At 38.1% G+C, this 21,596-nt stretch overlaps 4 protein-coding genes across 7 annotated transcripts in view; 3 read left to right on the forward strand and 1 right to left on the reverse strand.

The window, feature by feature from the left end:
• The window catches only part of NF1 (neurofibromin 1), a 103,054-nt gene that overhangs the window by 23,152 nt on the left and 58,306 nt on the right, over nucleotides 1-21,596 (reverse strand). For all 4 annotated transcript variants that reach the window (XM_075112929.1, XM_075112927.1, XM_075112928.1 and 1 more), the window contains 3 exons: nucleotides 1,929-2,361; nucleotides 1,349-1,689; nucleotides 387-589 (listed from right to left, as the gene is read on the reverse strand). In XM_075112929.1, the coding sequence (XP_074969030.1) occupies nucleotides 387-589; nucleotides 1,349-1,689; nucleotides 1,929-2,361 (977 nt within the window). The remainder of the gene's footprint in view (nucleotides 1-386; nucleotides 590-1,348; nucleotides 1,690-1,928; nucleotides 2,362-21,596) is intronic.
• On the forward strand, nucleotides 3,659-7,270 carry EVI2A (ecotropic viral integration site 2A). The gene is made up of 2 exons (XM_075112904.1): nucleotides 3,659-3,788; nucleotides 5,867-7,270. The coding sequence occupies exon 2, from the start codon at nucleotides 5,883-5,885 to the stop codon at nucleotides 6,636-6,638; it is 756 nt and encodes a 251-aa protein (XP_074969005.1). The 5' UTR covers nucleotides 3,659-3,788; nucleotides 5,867-5,882; the 3' UTR covers nucleotides 6,639-7,270.
• Nucleotides 10,956-11,786, forward strand: EVI2B (ecotropic viral integration site 2B). The gene has a single exon (XM_075113146.1). It carries the CDS (start codon nucleotides 10,956-10,958, stop codon nucleotides 11,784-11,786), a length of 831 nt encoding a protein of 276 aa, XP_074969247.1.
• Nucleotides 13,970-17,779, forward strand: OMG (oligodendrocyte myelin glycoprotein). The gene is made up of 2 exons (XM_075113145.1): nucleotides 13,970-14,084; nucleotides 14,821-17,779. Exon 2 carries the CDS (start codon nucleotides 14,827-14,829, stop codon nucleotides 16,144-16,146), a length of 1,320 nt encoding a protein of 439 aa, XP_074969246.1. The 5' UTR covers nucleotides 13,970-14,084; nucleotides 14,821-14,826; the 3' UTR covers nucleotides 16,147-17,779.

The following is a 21,596-nucleotide window of genomic DNA, read 5'->3' on the forward strand; positions in this document are numbered from 1 at the left end:
GAATCCTCTGAATGAACAAGATGTCTAGTAAAACTTGTTTTAACATTAATTTCGAAGTTTAAAAGGCAGTTGCCTTTTTTTTTTAAATCTACTTCGCGAGAAAGAAAAGGGCACATTCAAACGCGAAAAGTTATGTTTTTGCTCCAACAGATACCATTCCAGTTTGTGAAACTGCCTGGCTTCAAAGTATTACACAACTTGATTATTAAGAAACAGATATAAATGGGTAATCTTGAGAACAGTTAAAACAGCTCTGAGAAGCCTTTGCAATTTTAACTTTTTGTGACTTAGTAACCAGAGGAAGCTTAACTGACTAAGCTAGACAGCTACCAGCTTGGATCTTTTCAAATTCAGAGTTAGTATTAAGGAATGCTAATGTTACTTACTAGATTTGCTAAATCCAGAAATACACTCTTCCAAGAACTCTAAGGTAAGGTGTGGTTCGTTAGCTGCAAGAGTCTTACTAATAGATACAATAAATAGCGTGTTGTTGGCAGGAATACACAGACCTGAAGTTTCCAGTAACTGGCCCTCAATCTTTAAATTAAAGGTACAGGTTAAGGCACATAGAAGATTATAGGCAGCAGACCTGTAACAGAGCAAACAAATGTGACTTGTAAGAGTTTTCTTGTACATTTTCAAACACGGGCATTACACCACGGCATCACAGTAGTAGTACTGACATTTTAAAAATCAAATCAGTACTGCTATATAAAAGGTTATGTTTCAATCCTGAACTTTTTCCCTGCACCTGTTCACATTCAGAGACAACAACATTTGCCTTGGAGAAATGAAAGAAATTACTCCTCTACTTGCTTTGAACAATTCTGGATGAGGTTAAAGAGTATGCTTGAAGGACTTTGTACGGCACTTCTTAGAATGGTGTTCACTTCCAGGAAATTCTAAATACTTTCCAGGTGCCCCTGAGCTGCTGGGAGAGAGACTGCCAAGGGCCCCAGAGGCTGCCACTGAGCCAGCACCCAGCCTGAGGTAGTCCTTTCTGACAAGATCCAAGAACCTGCTCTAAGACGTACAGCTCCCAGGTTATTAAAAAAGAAGTCAGCTCCATGAAAATCAAATGTACCTAACAAATATATATTGCAAAGCGTAGGTATTTCTCCCGGTAAAGAGAAATTAAGCTTCCAATACGCCTTCAGTTATCCTGACAGTATGTACACCTTTCTTCACCTATAGAAAACCCAATCTTTCTTTATATTAAAAAGCACATTTATTGAGTTGTTGTGAAAGAAAGATTGTTTTGTTCAAGAGAGATTTGCTAACGCTAATAAAACCTTGGAAAAAATTCGCATTTTTGACCAAAGTTGATATTAATGTAAAAGAACTGTACCGCAAACTGGGGTCTGAGCTTCCCAAGTTGAGCAGCGCTATGTTCAGTAGTGTTCCAGGGACATCCTTAGGACGAATCTTAGTATGCTGTGGGATAGAGTCTGGTTGTGACAGCTCCCACCGTGTCCGTATATGAATGATGGACCTAACAATGGCTTCACACTCCTGATGCATGAAGGTGAGTGGTGTGCCTTGGTTGGCAATGGTTAAGGTAAACTGGTTCTCATCAACAAGACATATTTCCTCAATTTCAGAGGCGTAGTATATATCATTTAAAAACACTGTTTGTCCCAGGACTCTTGTTCGTTCTGCTGATGTCACCTGCACAGCTGTCGACCCCACCTTAGAAAGAGAACAGAAAAATGGTTCAGCACTTATTGTTAACAATACAAAGAGAGAAGAGTCTGACACTTCGAAGTTTATAAAGATAAATGTATAAAATTTTACACTTCTGAAGAAGCATACTACTAAGTTTTAATTTCTCCTCAAGACAGGAGAGGAGAATTAAGAGACAGTAAAATCATATTCAAAACTTTATAAAAATATAACAGTTCACTAGGAACAACATAAGAAGAACTTACTTTAATAGAGACTTTGGTGTCTTTATGAGCCAGTTTGAGAGCATTGTGAAACACTTTCAGGTCCTCCTCCAAAGCCAAGGTAGCTGCTGGGAGTTTCTGCTGGTCATGTTCGATGTGCTCTGCCAGCTTCCCTGGAGAGTCTATGAAAATAAGTCTTTTGCTTCCTTTCAAACCTGTCAAGAGCCTTTCATGGTATTTGGTGTATTCTCTGACCCAAGAGTTACAGTTATAAATAAAAACTGCTGAGACATTTTCATAAGCAAAGCCTGGAAAAACTACAAACCATTTAGAAAGAAAGTCTGTTTTAAAGCGATTGCTGGGGCCAGCATGTGTGAGGTCCACTACAATTTCATATGGCTTTGCATAGTATGGCTTCAGAGTTAGCAGTACATGGTATATCAATAAATCTCCATTGATCTGACCAGTCTTGAATCTGTAAGAAAACAAGACAGACATTGTTGGGTTTGCTTTTTAGATCCACATTACAAACATTTGAGTGGTGTATTACACATACTACTACTACACTAAACCAGAACTATGTGAAGGATCAGTCTAAAAATACCACCAGTCCAAAGCAATGACCCGGGACTGGCAGCTACAGCCTAAAGGCATCTGTTACTATTCTGCCACGACTCACACTCCAACCAAGTTTGGTGCCCAGTATGATGAAGCTTGACTTGGGATTTCACTCAACTCCACTTGGAAGTGCCACACAACCTACTACAGCCAAGCAACCTCCAGGCAGACAGGAGGTTTATTCAACTAAATGGAAAAATAAAATCCATGCTGGAGAGCAACAGTGCATCGACTGGATCAAAACCTGATTATGTGAAAAAAGCTTGGAGTTTCTTTAAAAATAAAAAGTGTAAGTCCCTCAAAGTAACTTTACAACCTCTCTAGAGATTCAAATTATATTTACTTTTACATGTGGAACAATACATTTATTTCAGAAGTAATAATTTAGACTAATTAAGCGTCCACATACCAACTTTTTCAAAGGGTCTCAAACTCATTTCATTTGCTTTATACTGCAGCACAGACTAATGGTCGGTGGAATGTTTCTAAGAATGGTCAGTCCTCTGAGCAGCACAGAGGATTTGTCTACAAATAACTCTTTCCAGAAAAACATTCAAATAATATATAAATATTAAGAACCTTTTGTTCTTGTTTAATCATTCTCTGAATTTTATGAGACTGGACAGTACACCTGCCTAAACCAAGTCTCCAGAGTTAGCATAGCAAATAAAATTCTACTAGGAAGAATTAGTTAAAAATCAAACTCAACAGCAGCTTATGAAGATCTAAGGTGCTTTTAAGGTACTATCACTAACGTACTATTACTGTTTCAAGCTAACATTGACGCAACTCTTTCAAGGCAAACCAAGAGGCGACAGAAAGAGCTAATGAACACTGTAAGTACCTATGTAGTTCTGAGTGTACCGGGACACTGCTCTCGATAACATTTGAGGTAAACCCTTGAGCATAGGATAACTGAGGAGATAAATTTCACAAACGTAGAAGATTTGCCTGCCAAAGATACTTCTTTTTCCCCTGTGTTACTTCCTGTTGTTCTGAGAGCTAATTTGGGCAAGTTGGTGTTTTTCCCCCTCCAACATGTCATGGCATAGTTGTTACAGAAAGGAAGTGTGTCATCTCTGTGGTTTTAGTTCTCCACTTAGAGTAAACGACGTATAATTTCAGTTACAGATTTGCTTAAAAAATACCAGTATCTTCTAAATCTACGTGCTTTATGCTAAGGGTCGTTTGTATCCTAGGAGCAAATATATGCACAAAGAAATTTCATTGTTAAAGGACTAAATATCTGAAACACCAATTTGCTTTTGACTATATCTTGGCAAGGTAAGTACACATTTTCCTTTTGTAGAAAATTATATGCAAAAGTAGTTTTAAAGAAGTTCAAGTAACTCAAAAATAGTAATCTGTTAAAATATTATCTCCATCTGCATTAAGGAAGCTACTTCGCTGTGTTGTTCCTATGTATTGCGGATCTTACTGTGTACTGATAGGAGACCCTAGGAATACCTAGGCACGAAGGGTTGAACTAAAAAGGAAAAAACCCAGCTCTTTAATGATCAGTTTCTTTGCTCTCATGATTTTAAGCTAAGCCCTTAACAACATCAGTTTGTTTACTTTTAAGAAAAGCACATCTGGTCTAGAACACTACGATTAACACTGGACTTATTGTATTCTTGGAGGGAGTAGGCAGAGAGGGAGTTGCGACTCTTGGACACTAACACTAAATGTTGGGAGTATATCTGTACAGGCAAATGCATCTCAGTTCTGCGTGTCATGCAGAAACTTTATGTGAAATGTTGCTTTGTTTCAACAAAAACAAACAAACAAACAAAAATGCTTCGCTGGTTTTGCTTTTTTCCTTTTAAAAGTATGTTACAGGGCATCCTCCATATATAACCTTTACCATATAAAGAAAAAAAATTCTATCTGAGCAGTAGTCGATTACTAAGATGGTTTCTAGTTCGAACTTAACAATAAGGATTCATTCATCTCAGAATGGAGTCTAATTTTATGTTATGGGTGAACTGCAAAGTAAAAGATAGATATATCTCTTTGTCATGTAAGGAGACACACCCATAGTTTACTCCCGTATCAGGCACATCACTTCTTCTGTTTTCCTGGAGGACTGCCACTTGGGTTTTGCAAGGTAGGCAAGTTCACCCCTCTGGATTTTGGAAGTGAATATATTCAGCTCTTTGGTAGGCACACTAACTTTTGACTATGTTAAAAGTAAGCATTGTCTGGAATATTTCAGTGTTACCTAATCTCACAAACATATAGATATGCTTTGTTACCTTTAAAGTTACCTTGAAGAACAAATGTATTTCTAAAAATATCAGCGTTACTTTTGGTCATTCTCTACAGTATTTATATTTGAACCAAATGTAGCCTGTAACATTCAAAGGAAACATTTTGTTCTTTTAATAGAGACAGGTGAGAGACGTTGGATTGGATAATCAGCCTTAGACTCTGAACGTGCCTCGCACGTGCAAACTGGATGAAGCAGCAGCAGTGAAGTGGTTCCCTGCTTGCCTGATTTGTAACTATTATTTTGAGGTTATTATCTTAGTATCAAACTGACCTAAAGATCAGTTTCCTGCCCTCCAGATAAATTCAACAGTACAAATTTGATTATTACACAAATATGAAACAGAACATACTAATGGTGATATAATTTGCATAATTATCTCAGGTGTTTTAAAGAAAACGTCACAATCTGTAGCAATTGTGAGAAAAAATTGTGAGAAGTACATTTGTGATAAATAGCCTTTTGTACAATAACGCAGAAAAATTAGCAAACTAAATTCTTCCTTGGTATTTATAAAATACTCCAGACAGCTGGGCTAATAAACATAATCAATTAAAATAAGCTACTGCTTTCACTTACAGGAACATTTTACATGAAAGTTTTTTACTTAACCATCTTTATGAGCATGGTTACATTTTCCACATGCAGGGGAATACAGGAAAGTAAGAAGCAGTAATCTGTAAACTTTACATGGGTTTCTCCTTTCACCGTGCAAAAGCAGAAGTGGTGTAGCTGAAGTTGTAACATGGCCAGCTTTCAAGAGGAGGAACTACCAAAGAGAAGGAACTGCCACAGAGTCTGCCCACACATCACCCAGTAGTTAGTAGGAAACACTTTCTCTCTTTGCTCCACGTTCATTTTTAATCTGCAGGTATTTTCTATAAACCTCAAACTGTCAGAAGTTCAAGACAACCTATTCCTTCAGAATTCCAAATACCTGAACTCTTCCTCCTACATCCACTAAAAATAAGGTCAGGTTATGGGGTTTTTTTCCCATCAAAGAGACTGCTGCCTATTATTCCCCAAGACATCTGATTCAAACCTCTAAAAACTAGCATTTGCTAAACTAATATCAGGATTTATATTTTTGCAGGTGATCAGATAGGAAGATGAAGACAAAGAGACAGAGTAAACCACGCTTCACTTTCCCTGTCGTAATAATCTTTTCTTTATGTTTACAAACAAGTGCAAACCATACCTATTACCCTAGGGTTATTAATGAAACCTGGAATCCTATCAGCCAAAACCTAAGTGGAAGCCAGAACATAACAGAAGCCAATACAAATTCTCCTCTAAGCATCCATTTCAACAGCAAAACAACTCCTTTTGAAATGCAGCCAAGTACCCTGCGATCCTTATCTTCAACAATGGCCCAATATTCAACATCTTCCCCTGCCAGAAGTGCTGTTTCTGCCACTGGAGGACCTAGGAATACCAGCAAACCCAAGAGTATAATGACAAAAGAAGTATGTGAGGATAATAAGTCTCTTATATTGATTTGCTTCATTGTAATAGCAGTACTTGTGCTTATCTGCACCTTCTTATTTCTGTCGACAGTCATAATAGCAAACAAAATGTCATATCTCAAAAAAACTAAGCAAGGAAAACGTAGGCCCAGGAGCAATGGCGATATTCTGGCAACTAACAGTTTATGGCCAACTGCAGCAGGAACGTGGCAGAGGATGCCTAAGGAGACAATTGGAACCGACTTGATACTGCAAGACTGCAAGACTGCTGCAATTCAAAAGAAAATGGAAGATGAAACTACTGAGAAACTCACTAAGGAAACAGATAATGAACAGGAAAACAAAGAACCATCAAAGTCACACAAAGCTGTTTTAACCAATTTTGTAGTTGAGATTTAACTCATACTCAGGTAAAAACTAATCTTTTGCCTTTTTTACATCATTAATATAAGGCAAAAAACTTAGCTTTCAATTAACCACGTGAGTTTTAACACAGAAAAGATAAATTCAGATCTTAGGGTTTTTTCCTTTTGTGACAGTGGGAATGCTGTAGCAGCTTGCAGATCTAGAAGGGAATAAGACTGTTAAATAGTTTTCAATAAATAGTGTCAAGACCGGTTTTACTCCTTTGACCAGAAATTACGGTGATAGGAGCTGAACGGGATAAACAAGGACAGAAGCCTGTCCAGTCTCAAAGATCATTGGGAGGGGAAGGAAAGGACCGTTAGTCTAATAAATATATCATATCATAAGGAGCTACACAGGTATAACGAAGTTACTTTTTTAAGGAAACCTAAATTCAGTCACAACTTTGATGCAACTACCAAATCAGGAACGAGTCCCTCTCAAAATGCCCTTTCAGGTTTTTCATCAAGAACTTGTTAAACCAGCTTAATTGCTTCTGAACCAGATTGAGATTTGAATTGTATTTACTGTGTTTTGACTTCGTGTATGAATATACGAAGTTTGTATTATATGTTAGAATATGAGAACTGTTTCAATTTGTGACCTCCAATAAACTAACAACATCAGTTTTTAAATAACTTGACTTTTGTGACACTTTCTCTAAGTCAAAATATTGCACAAAATATTACATAAGGTATTTTGGAATACTATATTCCTATAACATTTGCTGAAAGCCAGAGTAAAGGTCCCCTCTGACGACTAGCTGTGATTTCTTGCATCATGGAAATACACTCCACTTTGTCCTAACACGATCAGTTAGAACATGCCAAAAACTTCTTCGAAACCACCACGGCTTTTAGTTTCTTTATTCTCATAGAGACCTGATTTTCCCATATTTCTGGGGAGATGCCTGTGTCTGGTCTCATTAAAACAGAGCTTTGTTATTTTAAGGAAACACAAGAAGCTTTTCACAAGCTACCTCTTGGGTTAAAGATGATCTGTTGCACCATGGTTACCAGTGCTAAAACTGCATAACGACAAAGTTCTAAACATCCTGTGCGTCTGTAACAAACATTTTTGACACAAGAGATGGTTGTATGAGTTTGAAAGAATCAGGATGTAAGACTGAATCCCCCGTTCCCTTCCATGACATCACCCATAAACTTATCTGAAAGGGCAGGTAAAGAAGTAGCAGAGAAGCAAGATGACAGTATCATGGAAGCCAAAAAAGCACAAGGTCTCAAAAAAAAAAAAATGCAACTGCCTGTGTCAAAGGTGGTTTGTGTAGTAAGGAAGATAAAGCTGGAAGGAGTTTGCAAGGTTGGCCCAGAACTACAAGTCATTAGAAAATAAGTTCATTGGAGATGGAAACCTCCCCACCCCTGCCCCAACTACAGGGCAAATTCCAATTAATCTGCCACAAACCCCACATTCAGAGCTTAGAACTCAAAGGGAGGAGGTGCAACACAACACACAAGCAGGATGGGAGGACAGGGGATGATGTCAGGCGTTTCTAAAACATGAGAAGAAAGGCCAGAAGAATAAGGGCAAACTGTGACGGATCGGTGATGACAACCTAGTACTTAAGAGAGATGAACTGAGAACATCTCACACTGGTGACAGAAGGAGAGCTAAAGGGCAGGGTTGGGGGATGCTGCATTGCAGTTGCCTTCTCCTTCCCCAAAATGACCATGAGCACGAGGCAACAGCAGAGGCTGTGCAAGTACTAAAAAAAGCATCTGAGATGGCAAATGTGAGAACCTAACCTAGTGTAAAGCTGCTCACAGCTAGGAAGGTAACAGAAATAAAACAGGAGAATGAATCTCCAAGCCAGTTAGCCAGCCCGCACACAGGAACACAGTAAGTCGTTAACAGGCAGCAGATTAAAGGGCTAAACCAGCAATGTCATGAAAAAAGGAGGGGGGGGGAAGGAAAGAATCACGATCATCTATCAGTGGAGGAAAAACAGGAAGGAAAAAGAACTGTCAATGAGGTGGGAACTGCAGCAAAAGAGAGGTGGAGACTATGAGGGCTGAAGAGAATCGGCATGAGATGAAGGAATCGGACAAGAAACTATGAATTATAATGTGAGTACGGGACCAGGATTTGTGGTTCTGCAGGAGTAGGGAGAGTCTGAAAAAATAGAACTAGTGCAATCAGAAGAGAGGCACAACAGGAAAAGCAGGAGGAGATGAAGAAACTGCAGAAGGATCTGGCAGTAGCTGCTTGGCACAAGCAGAACACGCTTGCAAAATGCCGTGAGGCCATATTTGTGCGAGTTTCTTTTTGCCAGGCAGCCTTTCCAGGCAAAAATGCTCAAGGAGATAAAATAAAGTAGTTTGGGTTTGACTAAATGGTATGGACAAAAGACAGACAGTGGGAAAACAGCTGCTTAGAGAGTACAGCCCCGATTAATGATGGCAGAAGGTACCAAAGCTGTCCAGACACAAAAATGACATGGAGAGCAGGGGATGGGAGCACAGCGAAATCTGTAGTTATCTGCCTTTTAATGCAACTACAGAAATGAAGATGGGTAGGCAAGCCAGCATCCTGTGATCAGATAGCTTTCTATGACTCACAGTAATGACTCTAAGGTTGCTTTTCCACTAAATCATGACAGCACACCAAACCCATCCCCTGAAATCAAATCAGTAAGATTCAAATCCAATCCAAACTTGAATAATTTTTGACTCACACAGAAGTGTAACTATTTTCAACACAGACAGGCAAACAAGTATTAATGAATTTCTACATAATGGGCACATACCAGACAAAAGCCACAAACATTTAAATATTTGACTTTTATAAAAACAACAGAGCCAAGAAGTTTGCTCATAAAGCATGCAAACTCTGAGACAAAGCTCTTAGTAATCTCTCTACTCTTGACACTTCCTGCAGCGCTGATAAACTTCCTCTTCAGCTGGAGAAACCTACTTCAACGTAAAAAAGAGCCATTTTAAGCTGCTTGACTTTCAGCACACAGTCTGTCTTCCTAAGGCTTCAAGCAAAAAAGATGATGCTTGCTTGATAGGAGATCAATGAGCAGGTAAGAATCAACCTGAAGGTGGAAAGGCTTAAGATTTGTATTATTTCATTTGAAATGGAACTGCACTGTATACAGCACTGTGTATGTCCCGACCTCAGCGTATATTCAAAGCTCTTGTTGAATGTCTGTATCTTAAAAGTATCAGGGTTTCAAACGCATGTTGTTTGATGTTGTTACTGTGAACTATCATGAACTCTACATGTAAGTGTTATTTGACTATCGTTTGAAAAGAAGGGAGCAGAAGGAAATTAAATTGAAACATTTTTTCCTGTTATAAACCTTACAGAGTTTAGATCATAATGTTCTCAAGAAGCATTAATTCACTACTCAGAGGTGTTTACACTGTTGCATCTGAAATTTAAATTTGCATATTTGTAAATCCTCAAAGATTTATGCATATTAATTTCCTAGGAACAGCTTCACATGACTATCATTGTAGTAACTAATAAATTAGCTCAAATTGCATGAAAGTAGCTTCAGGTATTAAAAAAACCCCTATGCAGTGGAGGTATTTTATGATTTGTTTCATATGGAGACATTCAGAGACCAGAACTCTAAACAGCACAGAGGAGGGGAAAAAAAAATAATCTGTGTTAATGTTAAGTTGTTGGCATGAAGCAATCTCCTTCATTACAGAAAGCATTCCACATGCAGGAATTTATGTATAAAAACAGCTTAACATTAGACTGCAGTTCCATTACAGCATCAGTATTTGGAAACTTCTGAAAAATTATTACTTTCTACCCTTAACTGCTGGAGAGAAGCAAGAACAGGAAATAAAAGTTTAAGAGAACTGTGAAGAGTCTTTTACTTAGGTCTCGGCTTATATCCATCAAAACAAGACAATTTTCTTGACTCATGACAATCCTGTTTGTCAGTACTGTTGCAAGTGTTACATATTTTCTTCCAGTTCCACATCCATTTACATGATCGATAAATGTTATTTTGAAACACTCTGAGGACTTCTCTGCTGATGCCTTTTTCTGATAAGGTGAAAAAAAGGTAATAATAGCCAAGACATTCTCTTCGAAGTCACTTAATTAGAATGATCAATAATGAAAATCTGCCTGTTGTTTGTAAAGTCAGGGACAAACCTGCTGATTATGCAAATAGGAACAGACTTGAAATTTTAAACACAGTCTAATATTAATTTTCACTACTGGTATCACTAACATGTAACTATAGAACAAACACAGCTTTCAAGCTAACATGTTCTATTTCATTCCTGCTATAGGAGAGGACATTTTTAAAGAGGCTGCAGGAAAATGGCCAGCAACCAAGTAATACTGGTTCTCTTCTATGGAGAAATCTGGAAATCACTTTCTACAGCAATACCTCAAAACGTTTTCATGAATAAAAGAAATGTATACAACAGTTTCAGGACTCCAACAGAAGACAAAGCTCGTCTGTACCAATTGCAAGCAACTGGACCCAGTTTACACAAATCTGGAGAAGCACTGACCATTACGATACCACCTCACTTCCCCAAAGCATATGCAGAACACAGCAATGGAAGCTGGATAGCAGCACTGATAATTGGCATCATTTTGATTAGTATGATAATGGCTATTATTACAATTCTTCTGTGGAAATGCTGCAAGAGGCCAGTTATAGTCGATTCAAATTGGGCAGGTCGTTCTCCATTTGCAGATGGAGACACACCAGATGTCCTCATGGACTCTGACCAGGCTACCAAACGTTCATCAGTTTTATTTATGTTGCCTTGGAAATTGAAACAAGACACAAATTTACAGCAGGATCCCACTGCATCAGAGAAACCACCCAACTGCACTACCAGTAACGAAAACAGCCAGTTGCCTCCACCGGCCGAAGACTGCTCTGTAGCCAGCATTTCAGTTTCCAACACGGGCGCGTCTCCAGCCCCCACCTCAGAAGCAGTAAGCTGTGCATGCGACTCCTGTCCTCACCCAGAGGCCTTACCTGAATTCCCAGATCTGCCACCTCCACCTGACTGGCTCAGGGAACCAACTGAGGATCACAGATCAGATCTCAGCAGGGACCAGGAATTTCACTCAGAGGAACAATTGCCCCCGCCACCCGAGTTTCTCAGTCAAGTTCATGAACCACCACCCTAGCTGCCACAGCCAGAACACCCTTTGTAGACTGCCAAAATTGATTTCCAGCATACCTCACATTTTTCTTAAATGAAGTATTCTTCAAATAACTGAAAAAAGGAGAAGTTGACGCAGGCAAGAACAGGGAGACCACAGCATGGGCACTTCCCCAGTGTTTCTTAACTTCAGCTTTCACAAAAGGGAATCACCTGCTTCTGCCTGAAGCAAATAATTTTGAAATACAATATGGATTGTGCCCACTATTTATCTATAACTAGAGATTCCGGATTTTGGAGACTACAGAGAACGCATACCTTTGTGCCTCAGGCTATACATGTATGTAACATACATATAGACCTTGAGGGAGCTTCTTGAACTCCTTGAGGGTTTCTTGAAGGGAGCTTCAAGAAACAGTACAGCTTTAGAGGTACTCAAAGCTTCTAAAAATTGTTCTATATAAGTGAATGCAATGAATTTAAGCTAATTTTAATAAAGCTTTCTAATTCAAAGATGTTTTGGTCACTTAAAGCACAACTGAGTATTTGCTTAGATACAAAGCTTCGAATTCGAAACAAAGCCTAAAAGCCTCAACATGCATGCGCCATCATCTTTCATACAAGGGCCCATTCTCTGCATGACTTGGTAACAACTTGGCAACAAAGGATCACATGTATCGGAAACAAATCCTCCTGGCAGCCACCAGTTGTCCTTTACTAATAGCAATGAGATTTCCTTCAGATCAAATATTGCCAAAAAGTTTACTGGTGTAAAACCTCCTGTCACGTCACACTTTTGTTTGGTAAAGCAGAGAACAGTGCGAGTAAAGAGTTAAAACAGCGGTTACTAAAAACCAGAAATAGCTGCAAATAATTGAAGAACAAGTACAAAAATGTTTTCTTTTACCTAGATACAGTTTTTATGGATAAATCAGAAAGAGTTTTCAGAACACCCAGGCAAATGATTAGCAGAAAGAGTTGTGTGCATTCACTAACTCCTTCCTCTGAAGCAGCATTTTCAGAATGCACTCAGTATTATTAATATAAGCGTTAAAAAGTAATTTAATGTTGTGTGGATGCCAGATTCCTTTTAACTCAAGGTGACCAAGTGTTTTACAGGTTCTTTTCTGGGCCCTGAGTCCAAGCGAAACTCACTGTCCTGTCTAAAACCATGCATTTTGATAAGATAACTTTTTGGTGGGAAGTAGGAGGGCGGTCTCAGAGGTGAATTAATTTTAATTTTTTTATATATATTTTTTTTTAACCAGTATCGAATGTTTAGATTTATAGAAAGAAGCTGCTAGATGCTGAAGCTAGCGTTCCATGATGTCTCTGCAAAATGGCAAAGAGTTTGTAGTTTTGTGTTTGCTTGGGGAGGGAATACGTTGCACAGAGCACATGTTTGCACATACATAATGAACTTCAAAATCTTTAAATTACCACTAAAGATTGAAGTAATAAGTTATGCAAATGCAATTCTAGGCTGCTGCCCATACATTAGCACAGGAAATGATATTGACAACTTTTTCTTACCTTTTATATAAGCTGTATGATTGTGTACGCCTAAGAATAGCACTCCAATTACGCAAAGATTTTTTTTTTAAGGCTTGTTGCATTATACCATGTTAAAATTAACAGCATTATAAACCATATCCACCCTTACCATACTGTTTGGAGAAATTCAGATAAAGATTTCATATAGAAATCTGTAAAATCCTACAAGCTGAGCTAGATCATACCTGATAATATAGTGATAGCCTGATCTGAGGAGTAGAAAACCGAACATTTTAAAACTATGAAAAAATATTCTGGCAGCGTAGCTTAAAAAAGCTTAAGATAGGAAGCCCAAATCAACATTAACCCTTTTTACAGGAGCAGAGGTTAATCGAAGGTAAAAAAAGAACACAACATGACTTTTTAAATAGGAACATTTAAATGGAATCCTAGCTTAAGCTAAAACAGCCTACAGAAATCTCAGTTGGTACTGTTTATGTAGGCAATCTTACATGTTGTGTTTTGATGCACTGACATAGCATAAAATATAGATATGGAGAAGTTAACTGATTCAAATTATAAACCCCAACTATTTTATTGAATACGCTCGCTTTGCAATAAATTTGAGTCAGCACCAACGACAGCTCTGCAGTCCTCCAATGTAGTGCAGATCAGGTGGTTGCAGAGCCCCAGCTAGCAGCAATACGATGCAGCTGAAGAGGCAAGCACAATCCACAGACAGCAACTGTAGCTACTCTCTAGAACGAGACGACCTCTAAGCTTAAATCTCTCACAGAAATGATGTGCTGATACTGCAGAAGAGATTACGGTAAGTTTGTGTTTTTGTTTTTAACCACAAAAACCTACTACAAGATTAGAGACAGAAATAAGAATGAAATTATTAGTTGGTGACAGATGCTTGCACCAGAAATTTGCTGCAGTGTCAGAGATTTCTTACTAACATTAATTCAGCTTCAAACATGTGTTACCAGTTTTGGGAATGTAATTAACACTATAATAAGGAAAATAATGATGTGCATGTTAGCATGAACATGGAACTGGGGTTTCAGACTAAATTCCGAACAATTTAAGATGTATTTTAACCAATTCTACTTAAGCTAATAGCATGCATGTATGGGGGGGACTGCTACATTGCTGCAGAGATTTGTAAAGCAGATCCAGTTGACAGCCATTTTTTCATCCTGTATAAAAGAACACATTATCCCAAACATAATATAGGCTTGAAATCACTAAAAACAAGAAGCAGACATTGTGTAACATTTGGAAGAGACTTGCATTTTCGGAAGAAAGCCCTCATTTGAGCTTGAGGGGGAAAGGGAGATGAAAAAACAAGTCTCATTCTGCCAGACAACATGACAGTCTATGAAGGGATGCTTTGTAAAGTCTCTCTTGAACAATTCTAAAAAGGACCGTGCCACAAAGGGGTTTATTGATATTTTTACTTAATTTCTCCTGCAAGTAGTCATTGCAAAGACAACCCTTATAAAGAAATAAAATATATTACAGGGATTTAAAGGGTGTCATTTTGGTATATTTATTTCCAGGCAACAATGGAATACCAGATATTGAATACATCTGCCTGTCTGCTGGTCCTTCTGTTTTTCATACCCACTGGTTTGGGTATCTGTCCTTCTAACTGTACGTGCTCAGGAAATGACAGGAATGTGGACTGCTCAGGCAGAAACTTAACTATACTGCCACATGGACTTCAAGACAACATTACATATTTAAATCTGTCCTTTAACCAGTTCATAGATCTCGATCATCAGCTAACAAGATTCACCAATTTGAGGACCCTTGACATTTCAAATAATTGGCTCAAGAATGTTCCTGCTCATCTGCCCAAGTCCTTATGGGAATTATATGCCATAAACAACAACATTAAAGTTCTTCAGAAACTTGATACAGCTTACCAGTGGAATCTTAAAGTGCTTGATGTTTCCAGGAATATGGTGGAAAGAGCTGTTCTGATCAACAACACACTGAGCAGTCTCAAGTTTCTCAATCTCAGTAGCAACAAACTTTGGACAGTTCCAACCAATATGCCCTACAACATAGAGACAGTGGATCTATCCAATAACTTCTTGTCCCAGATACTTCCAGGAACACTGGTGAGACTACAACACCTTACAAGCCTCTACCTGCATAACAACAAGTTCACATACATTCCTGACAAAGCTTTTGACCAGCTCTTTCAGCTGCAAGTAGTAACACTATATAACAACCCATGGTCCTGCAGCGATGAACAAAATATCCCCTATTTGCTTAAATGGGTGCAAGGAACAGCTGCCAGTGTGATAGGGGCTCCCTGTGCTAATCAGTCTGCGCTTTGGACGAATGCCACACCAACCTCAGCGGCTCCCACAGTTATAGACTCGAGCCTCATGATTAAAGGAATGAAGGCAGCAGACAAAGCTACTTCCCCAGTGGCAACCGAACCGACCAAAATGACAAAAATGCATAAACAGTTTAAAGCTAAGGAAGTTTCCACCTTGGTGACCTTAAGCCCAACTGTACTGTTTACGAGCACAGACAGACCACTACTCCTCTACCCAGAAGATCTGACAACTAGGAAGGTTAGTTCTCAAGAAGCAGCAGCCACACACACAATCTACATCAAAGATTCAACCGAGGTGAACTTAAGCCTGGCTCGTTCAACAGGATCATCCACTACCCCTATGACTTTAAGTATCACCAGTGGAATGCCGACAAACTACTCCAGAATGCCTCAAAGCACAACTGATACCTTAAGGAAAGAGGAATCCACTACAAATATTTTGAATACTCACGTGCCCTCCAAAGCAAGTATCTGTGAGATATATTTCTTTTCTGTTGTAATGCTCAGTGCAGTGGCAATGTTTATTGGCTAAGGGCTTGTATCTTGTGAATATTATTGAGTTTATTCCTGTGATACATAGCTGGAGTTAAGACATCCAGGTCAAATAATGAATCAAAATACAAGAAATTCAAAGTTCTGACTCTGATCTAGGGAAAATAACAGTTCTTAAAGAAGTGCACACTAATGTCTTGATACTAAGCTGCTACTTATTTTAATATGTCTTAATTGAGTAAAACTAACCTATGATTTTGTTTTTAAAAATGTGCTTATTTTGTATTTAAATTTTTAATTTTACTTGCACAGAATAAAACATCAGAATTTTAAGTACTGATTTTATGTATGATTTTGTCATTAAACAACTGGAAAAAAAATAGAAGGCCTGTATCATATCTGCATTGTCTTGCTTGACTTGCCAGTGAGCAATTCTTGTATTATAGCAGCACAGATTCTTTGTAAGTTATGACGACATGCAAAAGGAAGGGAAAAAAAATAAAGGAACTAAACCTAGCTGTTTCACTAATCAGAAGTTATTCCTGAGAAAAATTGCTAGCATGTATATCTATGTTTGCTTCATATGTATTAGGATATTTTAAATATGAAGAACAACAGTTTTGAATTTAGGAATTAAATATGACAATGCCATGATGTCTACTAAGAGGGTGTAAACTGAGAAGGCAACATGGTCCAACTTCAGCATGGGAGAAGTGGTAGGGGCTGATATCTCTTTTTGCTATGTCTTGACTTAGAGACTGCAGGCAAGTTATTTCTCACTCTCCATATTTAAAAAAAAAAAAGAAGATATAAAAGTAGAGGAAAAGAAGATGTTCAATGCCATGACATTGTCCAACGACAAGGAGTTATCTGCACAGATGAATGAAATGGAAATCCTTTATTTCAAGTGACATCCAAAAATCTGAAATGTTCATATATTATGCTTAAAAGAATATCGCAAATCAGCCTGTATCAAACTACTACCTTCTGATCAGTAAACGAAATATTAGTCAATTTCTAACGCAAGTTATGTCACAAATCAATTAAGCAAGTAGATGTCAAGTTGTCACTGAAACAAGCTTTGAATCTTGTGACTTTAAAAAAATTATTAATTCAGTCCATGGCATTGAACATGCCCAAATCTTGCTTTGTAAGGATGAGCATGAATGTTATTCTCCTTGACATCTGCACCATCAGTGAGTAGAAATAGTTGCACGCATGGTTCTGTCCACTCTAGGAAAATAATTTACATTATGTGGCAAAGGTACTTGATATACTACAGATGAAGTTTTGCAAACAGCATGAAATGAAAACTGAAGAACAAGTTCAATGAAAAAGTATTATTCACTTAATATTACAAATCTTTATACAAGGTTTTCCATTCATTTCAGGCCATTTAATTTCCAGTTATTGTAGCATGAAGGTGCTGCAAAACCCAGAAAACCTCACTACTGAGACTGGAGTCCTCTGCCTATTTCTCCTAGGTGTCAATGAGGGCTGTAGACCATTTACAACCACTGGTATCAGAGAAATCACAACTTTCCAATTGTGAACAGTATTTCTATAACCAGAAATGTGCTTTAATTTCTAACAGTAAATGTTACACAATGAATTTGTACAGTTATTTCATTGGCATTTAAGTAACAATAAAGTTACGTTTGTATTGAACTGAATTAGTAACAGTGCTTCTTTTCAAATAAGCGTAACATCACTGAATAGGTAATATTTTATCATACAAACTAATTTCAAGAAGATATTTGGCTCAATCTGCATGTCTTATGGGTAAATTATATTATTTTGATACTGATGTGTCCCTGATATTGTTTATTAATAAGCTGATGAGATAATAGTAACATAGGGCCTACCCTTCCCCGGCCTACCCTTTAGAACTTGCAAACACCAAAGGCATTTCTCTATCCACTAGAAAAAGGTAGCTCTTTCTCACTCTCAAAAAAGATTCACCATATTCAATAGGGCAGAAAACTTGAAAAAAAACCCAAAACCAAAGACTGACATTTCATATCTGTTTTAGGTAGACAAAAAATAGTTATCCAAGTCAAAGTTTAGATAACCTAGACCATAAGCAATATGTGCATGGTACTTTCAAAGGCCAGCAGAAGAGCCTATTATATAAAGTGGCTACCAGGAGCCTGAAAGAGTTGCCCACTTGCAGAAGTTCCATATATTTTCCCGAGGTTAAATAATCTGACATGAACCAATAAATTCTACTAACTAGGATCAGTATTAAAAAAAAATGTCACTGCCTGCTGCTCTCTCCGGACAGTCAATGTATTTGCTAAGTTGTGACTGACTATAGAACAGTATCAACCTACTTAGCATGTTCAGAACTAAGTATTTCCTAGAATTAACTCATTCATATGGTTTCATCCCACACAGTTTAAAGCAGCTTAGCTTGGTAGGACAGAGATCACAAAATGAGGTGCTATTACTAAACCGCCTTGAGTTCAGGAAATTACATTAAATACTACACGTGTCTTTGCTGAACAATTCAATGCAGGATGCCAAATTAATGCAAAAAACCTACATGGAATAAATTTTAGATGCTCTGAGAATGTTTCTCCCATAATGAGACTATTCAGTGAACAGCAACTCTACCTAAAAAAAAATACTGTTTTCCAGAAGTTGTTTGGGGCAAACTGCAAGCCCCGATACGGAATGACTTGGTACCCAGACTTCAGAGTCTTAAGCATGCTGATAAAAGCCTGGAAGTGGAAGTGGGGTTCCGGGGTTTTCCAAATACACGTACAGCATTGGGAAGCTAGGACACAAAAAAATTGCAGATGGGTGTGCAAGTAAGATGGCACTCCCAAGTTCTAGGGCAATGCTCTCTACCCTTGCTTGTGGCAGGTGCAAGCAAGAGGGCTTCTCAGTTTGACTGCTTTCAATAAAGTAGACTGAAATTTAGGTTTCCTTGTATTTTTCTGGAATACAAATGAGTTGATAACGGAGCAGCGAGTAGGCAGGCAAATGTGGGAGTCGTGCACTTGTTGCTTGGCAACACTGCAGCCAAATTGAAATAAAACTGATAGGCATGGATGTGAACATGACAGCATCGGTCTGTGGTGTTCTAAACAGGCTGGTCATTCAGTCCATGATAAAGATAAAATAATCTATTCTCAGAGAAATTCTTTTTTCCAAAATAACTATTTAGCATTTCAGGACAATATTCAAAATACCCCCAAAAAGTCTAGCATGCCTTGTAATAGCAATATGCTTGCTTTTGAAAGGTTAGAAGTGCTGTAGGGATAGCTGCAGTCTGAGGCAATAACTCAGAGGTTTGTATTCCTATTAATTAGTTTGGCACCAGCTTTAAAAATAATGGCAGTACTTCAGGATCAGTATTTATTGATTTATCGATAATTTCAGTAACAGTGGAGGGATTAAAAACAGAAGAGCATCGGATTCAGAAGTCAGGTTGTTGCCCAGGAAACAAAATGTGAAGAAGGAATTAAATTTCACATCACAAGAAGGATCTAAACTGATCCAGATATATCAGTAAAATGACTCAACAGTGCCCTGGCAACCAGATCTCAAGCTACAAAAAAAAAAGAAAAAAAAACCCAAAACCAACCCCAAACCTCCCCCCAGCCTGCTGCAAGCCCTAAAACATCCTGGCAGCTCCAATCTAAACAGTCTTTCCACATTTCATTTCACACCTTAAAAAACAACACCTGGCTCAGAACCCCAAGACAAACACCCCAAATAAGCACCACTTAGCCACATTCCTATTAGTATAAAAGATGTTGGAGCATCAATCCAGACCAAAGCTGCACCTGCAAGGTTTGAAAAAGCAGCCTCACAGAGAAAACCTGAAGAATTACATAGCTGCTGAAGAGAAAGCAAGCATGAAAGGGGGGTAAAGGCAAGCAATATTATACTTAGTAGCAAGGCTCACTCAAAGGATAACAATATTTTCATTAAGTGTCCTGTACCAGGATAAAATGTACAGAAATCTGCTCCTTACCACCTCTTTATGCGACACAGGAAGACATATCTGACATACCATGATCACTATGGTTTAGCAGTGATTTTTTCATCCTCCTTTGAGGAACTGAGGTTTCTGTTCATTCAAAAAATCCCTGGGAAGACAACTTTTCAGATTGTTAAACTGCCAAGTAACTCGGTCAATGATTACAACTTCAGAATTTATGTGGAGTTCAGTGTCACAAAACTAGGGAAATGATCTCCATTCTTCTAAGACTGAAGAACGGTAGATCTGCAAGAGCTCATTCGTATTTACAGTCTCTTTTGATCCCAAGAGCTCAATTCAACAGCGGGCAGTTTGCTGACCATGGAAACCACCAGCTGGGTGGGGCACACAGATCATAAAGCAGCATGAGAAACATACCATAGCAAACTTTCACAAACACTTGCCTCCAAATATCTTTCAGATAGCCAGTTGCGAAAGATGATTCGCTTCACTATTGTCTGATATTCAAGCTTGATTTTTAGTCATCCACTCCTTTCTGCTGAATTCAACAATCCTTAAGCATCAGTTACTAAATAAAAGGTCATGGCTATCCATACTACTTTGCCAAGTAAAACAACTGAGAATGAAGAGTTATGCACAGAATAGGTATTTTCAAGTTTTACAGTGATGTAAATGGAATTACATACATAGTAGTGAGATACATAGAACTAAAGAGTTCCCATTCTAGGAATTTTATACTGTCTGAACAGCTACTAGTTAATACAAGAAGGTTCAGAAAGATGAAGATGACATAACTTATTTTGGGTAAGTCAAAAGATGAAATATTTGTCTATAATTTTTTTCTAAAGTTGTGTTCTCTCAGCATGCGATCAGCTACTAATAAGCTGATAATTAAAAAGTACTTTGCAGTGCTTTCTATTTCATGTTCTCCTTTTTCAATTTTTGCTTCTTTTGTTTCAACAGGCAAATCCTCTTGTGGATGTGTTTCAAAACCAAATTTCAATATACATCCACCACAGAACAACACTGTGACTACTGTAGTCATACTCAGTAGCTACTGACTTGATAAACAAGTGGCATCCTCCTTTATTATTTATATACTAGCTCTATTAGGGCCCATTACTGGCTTGTCCAGACTGGAAAAGGTTTAGTCTCACAAACATCTGTGTACAGTCACCTGCTGAGCTGGCACCTCTTTCCAAGGAATATCACATACCCTAGTCACAATTGGTATTTAATTATGCTAATGATAATATACTTTCTCAGGTAAGGAAGCAAGCAGAAAAAGTTGAATTATTTTCAAGTAAAAGGTGTGCAGATATCAGTCATAAAAATCATATCATTCTCATCAATAGCCCTTATGCATAATTATGAAAAGCAGGTTCACCTGCACTTGATTATATGTTCTGCAGAATTCAGCCCCAAAATGAAGAGTTGTCACTATCCTTTTAGCTTACAGCATGCTTCACTCATGACAAGTGATAAGTAGTACCTATACTTAAAAGTGAATGACACTGCAGCCCATTTCAATGTCAGAT

This window comes from Phalacrocorax aristotelis, chromosome 18 (assembly GCF_949628215.1).
Source record: "Phalacrocorax aristotelis chromosome 18, bGulAri2.1, whole genome shotgun sequence".
NCBI lineage: Eukaryota > Metazoa > Chordata > Aves > Suliformes > Phalacrocoracidae > Phalacrocorax > Phalacrocorax aristotelis.